General features: G+C 38.4%; 1 protein-coding gene across 2 annotated transcripts in view; it reads right to left on the bottom strand.

Annotated features, from left to right (window-relative positions):
• Positions 1-3,644: 3,644 nt before the first annotated feature.
• Positions 3,645-9,375, bottom strand: part of NAMPT (nicotinamide phosphoribosyltransferase) — a 66,732-nt gene continuing 61,001 nt past the window's right edge. The window contains exons 11-12 of one of the 2 annotated variants that reach the window (XM_075857283.1): positions 7,988-8,125; positions 3,645-4,186 (exon numbers count right to left, since the gene is read on the bottom strand). In XM_075857283.1, the coding sequence (XP_075713398.1) occupies positions 8,012-8,125 (114 nt within the window). In that variant the 3' untranslated portion in view covers positions 3,645-4,186; positions 7,988-8,011. Of the gene's footprint in view, positions 8,126-9,375 lie in introns of both variants that reach the window. The other variant, XM_075857282.1, reaches the window with a different exon arrangement.

Raw genomic sequence — 9,375 nt, 5'->3', positions numbered from 1 at the left:
CATAATCTAAGACTTAACTGCCCCTCTAAGGCTTCGTTCACATCTGCACTAGGGCTCTGTTCCGTCAGTGCTTTCCTTCGCAACGGAGACCTGACAGACACAAACCATAGGTTTCTGTTTCCATCACTATTAATTTCAATGGTGACAGTGATGGTCCCAATAGTTTGTTTGTCTCCGTTGTGCAAAGGTTCCCTCGTTTTGACGGAATCAATAGCGTAGTCGCCTACACAAAATTCGCAACACATGGCTCTTTGAATTCAATGGGAATATAAAACCCGAAATAAAGGGGAGAATCTGCAACAGAAGAGCAGCGATTCTGTAGCGTAAATTCACATGCTGCAGATTAAATTACTCCAGCGCTGGTCAGTTTATGAACGGTTTCTCGGCTGATATTTTTCAGCTGTGTGTGGAGATTTGTTCAAATCTCATCCACATTGCTGCTGCTGTACTACGTTGCGTATTTTCTGCAATAAAACCCGCTGCAGGAAATCGGCAGTGTATACGCTTAGTGTGTTCCTACCCTAAGGGGAAGCTTGCGGCCAAATCTGGCAAAACGATAGGGGACCAGGTACCGCTGTAGAAGTACCTCATAAATAGACTCATACAAAAGTCCTATTAATTGAGGTTTTGGAAAGGTCAAGGATACAATAACTCCAATCCAAAGTATTTCACAATTTAAATGGTGTTCCCATTTGGACAGAAAAGAGAAACAGCCATAATCATGTAAATCCTAGAAAGAACGCCCTCTACTGCCAGGGTCCTGAATGCAAAGAGTTTCAAACTTCGACCCAGTAGTAATATCGGAGGATGTAGCCTTAAAGAGGCTCTGTCACCAGATAGGCGCTGCAATGTAGATTACAGTAACGTTTTTATTTTTAAAAAACAAGCATTTTTGGCCAAGAACACGCTGTGTCTGCACTGCCAGAAGCTGGGCGTTCTGAAGAGAAGTGGATGATACTTCTCGTCAGAACGCCCAGCTAGTAAAAGTAGTAAACACGCCCCGATGTACACACATAATACACGCCCACTTGGACTTTTACTTTATACACACCCACTTGGACTTTTACAAGCCTCATTTGCATAAATACAAAAATGGTCATAACTTGGCCAAAAATGCTCGTTTTTTTAAAAATAAAAACGTTACTGTAATCTACATTGCAGCGCCTATCTGCTGCAATAGCAGATAGGGGTTGCAAAATCTGGTGACAGAGCCTCTTTAAAGGAGTTTTACCCATCAGGGACATTTATGGCATATCCACAGGATATGCCATAAATGTCAGATGCGGGTCCCACCTCTGTTCTGCGGATGCGTGCGATTCCCAACCATGAAGAAGAAAAACAGACAATTTCCCATTCTTTCTATTTTAACAGTCAGTGGGAGGAGGGTCTAACAGAAATTACAAGAAAAGTCGTCTTGTTTTTTTTGCTTTCGCCATTATAAAAGGTATATTCACACTGTGTGGTCAAATTACAGCAATAAACTATGATTTGAATGCACCAAATGAATATGGTCTAAGGCTGGGTTTGCATGTGGCGCTCTTGGCGTGGCAAAAAAAAACAAAAAAAACACACCGCAAGAACCACTACGTGAAAACCCAACCTTAGGGCTTATTCAGACGAAAAAGTGTAAAAACTCGGACATAAAAAAATAGGACCAGTTTTCACAGATCCCTCAGACTTGTCTAATGAGGGATCAGTGAAAACGGACAAAAATTGGACACATCCTATTTTTCCCCAGGCGCTTTACAGTCCTTTAAATCAATGGCCGTGTGCACAGCACCACTGTATTGAATGGGTCAGTGTGCGGTCAGGTTTTTTTTTTTTTTTTTTTTTAAACAGACAGCACACATATGTATAATACACTTGTCTGAATAAGCACTTTCTGTGAATTATTTCTATGAGCTAATTTATTAGGAGGTGCAGCAGAAGTTGTGGTATCTATTAGTTGGCTCTGCAGCAGCGATGGTCTACAACATAAGGTTCAGCAGCCGCTTTGGCATTTATTAGGAGGTTCAGCAGCAGGTCCACTGATCCTATAAAGAGGAAAGGAAGCTCCCACACAGTGGAGGGGGCAGGGAACGCTTCGTAAGCATAATGTGCAAATATCGAGCGGAGACACTGGTAGCTGCTAGGTGGTTCAGACTGCCGATGCACACAGGTCACTTTGTGCATAGGGTACTCCAAAACATTGACATTACAACTCCTAAAAGAGTGATCCCTGCTATAAAACTGAAGAAAAGGAATACACCAGCGCATGTACTATGAGGAACCAGGTGTCATGCCAATTTTAAGTGAGTTGCTTTAGTACGATCTTTTGTTCTAAGGCGGCTACCATTTAATTGTTCTAAGGCTGCTACCATTTAATTGTTCTAAGGCTGCTACCATTTAATTGTTCTAAGGCTGCTACCATTTAATTTTTCCAGGCTCCCTTGTTCTACTGTATATGTTATAAACATTCTAAAAATCTGATAAGATAGTTTTATATTACCGTAAGCAAAAGACCACCGGTTCTAATGAACATAGACCATGGGGTGCTATGGCGATTTAAGTTTTCAGTAGAATCATGGAGGGGTCTGGCAAATGACAGATTTTGCTTTAAAATCAGGACAATGTAACAGTAAAATCAAGTGATCACCTGCTGTGAACTAAAAACAAAAAAAACAAAAAATGGATGCTAGGATGTCCACATCACAATGAATGATAAAGGTTATTTACCTATAATCAAGTGGGTGGCTTTAATGTTTAAAGAAGACAGAAAAACTGGTTAAAAAAAAACAAAAAACTTCAAGGATCAACTTTTTGAATGAAATCGCTATTGGAGAATATGGATGCAGTTATATAGGTTGTGGAAGTCATAAGGCAAGTATCTCCTAGAGGAATCCCATAAAAAAGCACCATTGACTAAAGTTGTTCAGAACATTCATGGATTGCTTTCAAGAGGATAAAAATATCTTCATGGTCTACTTTGAGAGGATGAAAACCTGTCCTGTTGTGATGATCACTCAGGTGCACAGTTCCCACAAGTCTGTGTGTAGTCCTAGCCCAATAACTGTACTATAACAAGCTGTGCACCTGTGTGTCCATCACATGACTAGGACATCATCATCATCCTTTCGCAGTAGACAATGAAGGTTACTATTGAATGAAGTCTGAGAAATTGATATACAGTATATTGGAAAATCTTATAATGAAAGCTATACTATGATTAACTATTATTTTCTTTAACAGGAATACCCATTTTATTTACATTTTAAGTGTGTTGGGTCTCTATTTCCCACTACGTATACAGGGTTCCTTGACCAAAGTCTAAAAAACGGTCACCTAGTTTAATGGGCACCCTGAACAGCTTTCCTTAGGCCTCCTTCACATGGTAGTATTTTGTGTCAGTATTTGGAAACAAACTAGGAGTAGATTCTATACGGAGAAAAAGTGTAATGGAAAGATTTTTAACTCTTCCTTGTTTGGAATCCACTCCTGGCTTTGGCTTCCAATGCAAAATACGGCTGTGTGAAAGTGGATTTAGACTAGATCTCCCACACAATGCCAGCAATTTGACTGAACTGTAAACCCAGCCAATTCATTTTCTACATTCTAAATACCACAGGTAGAATCCCCTCCCCCACACAAGAAAAAAATAAGTACAATTCATTTTACAACGGGAAGGTAGAGTTTTATTGTCTTTCATATTTAATACAGGGCACCGTATATCTTTATAACATAGTAAATTTGACATAGGATAGAAACTTTGAAACATCACATTCCACATAGTTTCAGGAATGTAAAACCTGGCAATCTTAAAAGAAATATCAGGGCACTCAGCTTTCCAACTGAGACAGGAGTCTCTACAAGAAAAAAAAAATCTAGCGCAGAGAAGGAAACATATATACATACATACATACATACATAAAATGCAGTAGAACACTACATAAAGATCAAATAAATTATACGACCGTACATACAAGCCCTGCTTGGACTCAAAATAGGAAACCAATGGAAGAGAAGACACTGCAAACATCCTCCTCATTTCACTTACGTCAGAGGCAGAAACCTATGGTAGGTTACCCAAGTCGGACTAAGCTCAGACAACAGTGAATATTCCTTACAGTGCAAAGTAAAAGAGAAGGCATTCCATAGGTGTGGCTCTAAAACCATAAGGTGCCAATTATTGGAAAACAAAACAGTGATTCTGTTGAACAAAATAAAAAATAGAGTCTATTAGAGATGGTCTTCAGTGCGTGCCCATATCAATGCTAAATTAATCTGAAATTATGTTACATACAATGAAAGCAGCGGAGTCCCTCTTAATCTCAATTTGTTTTACATATAAAAATAGCAGGTAGGGAACTTTAGATGCACGTATTAAAATAGTTTATACTTTTATAGGATGACCATTAAAAAGCCACAAAGAGGGGGAAAAAAAAAAAAAAAACAACAACGACCACAGCATATAGCCATCAAGAGGTACACAACACTTTCAGGATACCTCCACACAGCGTAAATACTGGATTTTCCGTGCGGATATTCTGAAGAGTTTTCGCAAGAGAAATTGACATGCCGCAAGCCAATTTCCGCACTTATTTTCATGTGGTTTTTTTGGGGTTTTTTTTTGCAGCGTGTGGATGAGATTTGTTCAAATCTAATCCACTTTGCCGCTACTGTAAAAGGCTGCGTATTTACTGCGCAGAAAACCCGGATGGAAATTCTGCAGTGTTTACTCTGTGTGTGGATGAACCCTCAAAGGAATGAAATCTATATTTAGGCATTAACTCCTACAACCAAGAGGCCATGCTCTATAATAAACCAAGCTAAACTCACCACTGTTTGGGATCAGAGGCGTTGACACAAGGTTGCAGATCCTGTCTGCAGATGAAGGGTTTTACATGGAAGAGATTCTAATATATTTATCTAAATAGAACAAAGTCTCTCCTCTTGGTCAGGATATGCTGGCCATGTAGGATTACAGATAGAGCGCATACTAACAAAAATACGTATTTTTTTTTTTACAATTTTAATTGACAGTCTATGTGTTGATCTTCTGACTGTAATAGGACTGTACAATGCCAGAAGCACGCAGCCATCTTTGATTGTACCCAATATGTAATATTGTACCCAGACATGATCCTTATAAAAAAGCAGCATCAGACAAAGTGTGGCCACCTTAGCATAACACGCCGGAATCAAATGAACCCTATTCATCCAAGTCTACATGCTTTTTTTTTTTCGGATCAGCGATCACAAGTTGGATACATATTTTATGTTATTTTGTTGGCCTCCAAAACACTGTAGAAAATACACCTGGTCCTAAAAGTAAACTAATGATCAGAAAAATATCCAGTGCAGAATAATGGGTCAGTGTAATGCCAGAAAACTATGCATCAGTTTAATAAAGACGCATTGATGGACAAATGCAGAGATCTCCCCTTCCAATACTATAACACAAGTGGCCTCTACAATGACAGCTTAGGAAAGTCAGCATAATAGAACGCTCATTTTTATCAAATACACTACTCTTAGAAAACCTAAAAAAAGGCAAGTAAGGTGAAAATCAAGTTAAAACAATGAAAATAGACTCTTCAATAGAAAAATACATCAAATGCCACAAATAGATTAAAACATGCAGAAGGAATTTTTTTTTACTGCAGAATTTCTATAGGTCCATGGAAGATGAAACAGTTTCTATAAAAAAAATATGTGTTTTCAAAACGGGATTGTGTATACTCAAGCTTTTCATATTTATTTGTCGTACTAAAGGTTTTAAAGGATTTCTTTATTGCTGCAAGTTACTATTTAAAGTGTGACGTTCAAATTGGACAATGTTTTTACTACAAGCTTTGGATGGTCTCCATCGCCACAGGGTCACAAGTACTGGATGGTAAAACATTCACAGACCTCCACTAAAGACTACTCTTTTCAGAAAATAAAAAAAGTGTATCAGCGAGAGTAAAGGCCCTATCACACCGGCCAATTTTGGCTGGTGCAAAGAGTGCCGATCAACGAGACCGCTCGTTGATCGGCGCTCGTTTGCTCCTGTCACAAGGAGCCATGTATGAGGACGAGCGGTCGTTACTCCGATTGTCCCCATACATCATGCGCTCGATAATATTTCAGTTCTTTAAAACGATACAATCAGCAGATGAACGAGTGTATGCTCGTTTATCTGCTCATAGCTGCCTGTTCACACAGGGCAATTATTGGGAACGAGCGTTCTGTGAACGCTTGTCTGCCCGATAATCGCCCAGTGTAAAACCCCCTTCAGTCTTCAGCTTCAGAAATAAACTCATTAACCAGCCATAAAAAGGGTCCAAGTTCCAATCCAATTCTTTTTTTTTGTCAAACACATGACTGGACCCTAAGGGTATGTGCACACACAAAATAAAAATAGAAAGTCTCAAAATACGGAGCTGTTTTCAAGGGAAAACCGCTCCTGATCTTCAGATGTTTTTTAATCAAAGTCGCATTTTTCACGGCCGTTTTTGAGAGGTTTTTCTATGGAGTATGAAAAACGGCTCCAAAAAAAGTCTCAAGTGCGATGCACTTTATCGCGGCCGTTTTTCAAAACGGCTGCATAAAAAAGCGGCCCGTCGGAAAAGAGCAACGTTTTTCCCATTGCAATCAATGGGCAGATGTTTGGAGCCGTTCTGCTTCCGATTTTTCAGCCATTTACGGTCCGAAAATAAGCCTTGTGAACATACCCTAACAGAGAGAAGGAAGGCTTTTATTTTATTTTTTCTCTTTTCCACCCAAATAGCAACAAGCAATGTGTGAGTGGTTTCCAGTTGATAGGGTAAATTAGGTGGTTTCCTGTACAACATTGTGACATCAGCTTTAAAAATGTACTGCGTTTTTTTACTTCTATATGCACCTAACCAACAGTTTTTATAGCCCAACATCGCTATGCAATTTTAGATACAGCAAAAGTGGTAATTACAAAACTAAAGTCAATATACAGTACATTAGACAATTAGATATTCAAAATTGTATGAATTACCTACACACTACCCTACCTACCAAGCTGGAGAAACAGAACGACGACATGTGTGGGTTTCTGTAGTTCAAGAAATACTCTGCCGTGCTTTTGTACCAGTTCTCAAAATCCTAACCGCTGCACTGTGAGTTCCTCTATGCTTTGACTGAAGAACACAATATATTAGACTGAACTTGCCTTACAGGCCTTAGCGCCTGTGTTCATTTCTACAGCCGGCAATAAAAAAAAACAGTCCAAAAGGTTGAATCAAATATTGGATGACATTATTAGAGGTTTATTATGATTGAACATGACAATCGTATTGACAATTAGTCTTTGGCTTTTCTGGAACGACAGCCTATTATATGCAGATGAATGAATGGAGATTATTGTAAAGCTTTATAAAGTCAATGTATAATAAAACACTGAATTTCCAGAATCATGTTAATGGACTAGATGGCCGTGTACATTTGTATAACTGGTACATTATACCAATACAGCATATATGAAGCCGTGTGTTTTAGAATAAACACCAATGTAATCATAGATGCCACACAAAAGGCTAATATTTGCTTTAAGACACACTTAAAGATTAGTGTTAACTATACAAGGCAAATAAAAAGTGAGTACAGCTTCATTTCTTCAGTTTATAAAATATATCTAAACGAGATGATAGAAATATTTATAAAGAATTCCACTCTGAAATCATTGGAAAGTGAACTAAAAACACAATATACTGGCTTTGTAATTTTGTGCTTGTGAGATTAAAATATACAAGCATAGACATGGAACCATTTAAGATTAAATATATTATACAGTTTCCTGCTGTACAAAACTAAGGAGACACGTGTATTATCTGGAGGAAAGAGCTCATTTCAGGCCAGATCGGTGGAGATACTCTGAAGATATTGGCATAGGGAAACGGTCATTCAGATAAAAGCATTGACAAACTGGCATAAAAAAAACCAATAACACAAAAGGGACACAGCTCTGTACAGTGAAAGTTATCTAAGATTTACATACAAAATGATATACATAGGACCGCATCTACTGAATCTCTTCCTCGAGCTCTCTGTTCTTTAGTCCAGCATTGCTTCTTACATCATCAAACGAGTAACACGCACATATCTTGCCATTCTTAAACACTGTGCGGAGAAGATCCTGCATAAAAACAACACCATTAAAAGCCAATCTCTGGTAGGATTTAATTTATGTATAACACCCCCATTATTAATCTAATCCATGATTTGTATTTGACTGTAGACATCAAAAGAGATAATGATTTGGATACGCTTCAATCAGGTTGTTTGGTACAGCTCCAAAGTTATATCTTAAAAAGGAATTTATCACCCCACAAAAAATAGAAAAAAAAATTACATGACATTCTTCCAATCAGGCTTTTATTATAAACCTTTTATTTTGGTGCAGCTTATTTAATCTTTTTAATTTTTTTTTTACTTCTAACAAAAACCCAACACACACACAAAGTCTTGAAATAGTCCAGTTTTTACAATGGCCACTAGAGCAGTCACAATAGGCTGACGCTTCCAGTCATCTGTAGATCATTTTTTAGCTTTGCTTTATAGACTGGGATAGAAGGAGCAGAACAACATCAATATCATTAAGAAGTTGGTTAAGTAAAAAGGGAAGGTGTCATGAATTATTTTTTTTATCATATCGCTTTTAGTATGATAAAAAAAAGAAAATGTATTTGTGTTAGTGTGTTCTACTTTTTACTTTAATTTTTACTTCTCTATGGGTGCTGCCATTTTTTTTTTCATCTCTATGTGTCGATTAACGACACATACAGAGATGGAATACAGCACATACATCCCCATAGAGAATGCGAATGGGAGCCATTCCATTCACTATAGCGTACGCCGTCTGTGTGGGACCGGCGCATGCACCGCTCCCACACAGACCAAAAGGAAGGTCTTTGGCAGAGCAAAATCCGGAGATTTTTGTGGACCGGAAGCCACGGCCGGACAGTAAGATGACGACTTCCGGCCGCGGTTTCCGGCCATATGTTCAAGGAAGCGAAGGCGCAAGGAATAGGAGCGGAGGCGGCAGCAGGAGCAGGTAAGTTATGTTCGTGTATGTGATGAGCAAGTGTATCTACGCCAAATTTGCAGCATAAAGCAATGAGGTTGCTTTACCACATTGACCATACTGCAATTTTGGGAAGTGCTCCCTCTAGTGCCCAGCACATGGAAATATTATAAATTAGAATCAAATTTATAATATTTCCTGACTTGAAAACGTGATATTTCCTGACGTGAAAAAATTAAAACCATGTGTAATCACTCAAATAATGATTGTTGAACTAAAAAAAGAGAAAAAATTCTAGCGACACATCCCCTTTAATGACAGCTCTATTGTACTGCTGGGGGTCTAGATAACGTAGGACACAC

This window comes from Rhinoderma darwinii, chromosome 3 (assembly GCF_050947455.1).
Source record: "Rhinoderma darwinii isolate aRhiDar2 chromosome 3, aRhiDar2.hap1, whole genome shotgun sequence".
NCBI classification, from domain to species: domain Eukaryota; kingdom Metazoa; phylum Chordata; class Amphibia; order Anura; family Rhinodermatidae; genus Rhinoderma; species Rhinoderma darwinii.
The sequence above is the reverse complement of the archived record's forward strand: the minus strand, read 5'-3'. Positions and strand labels throughout refer to the sequence as shown.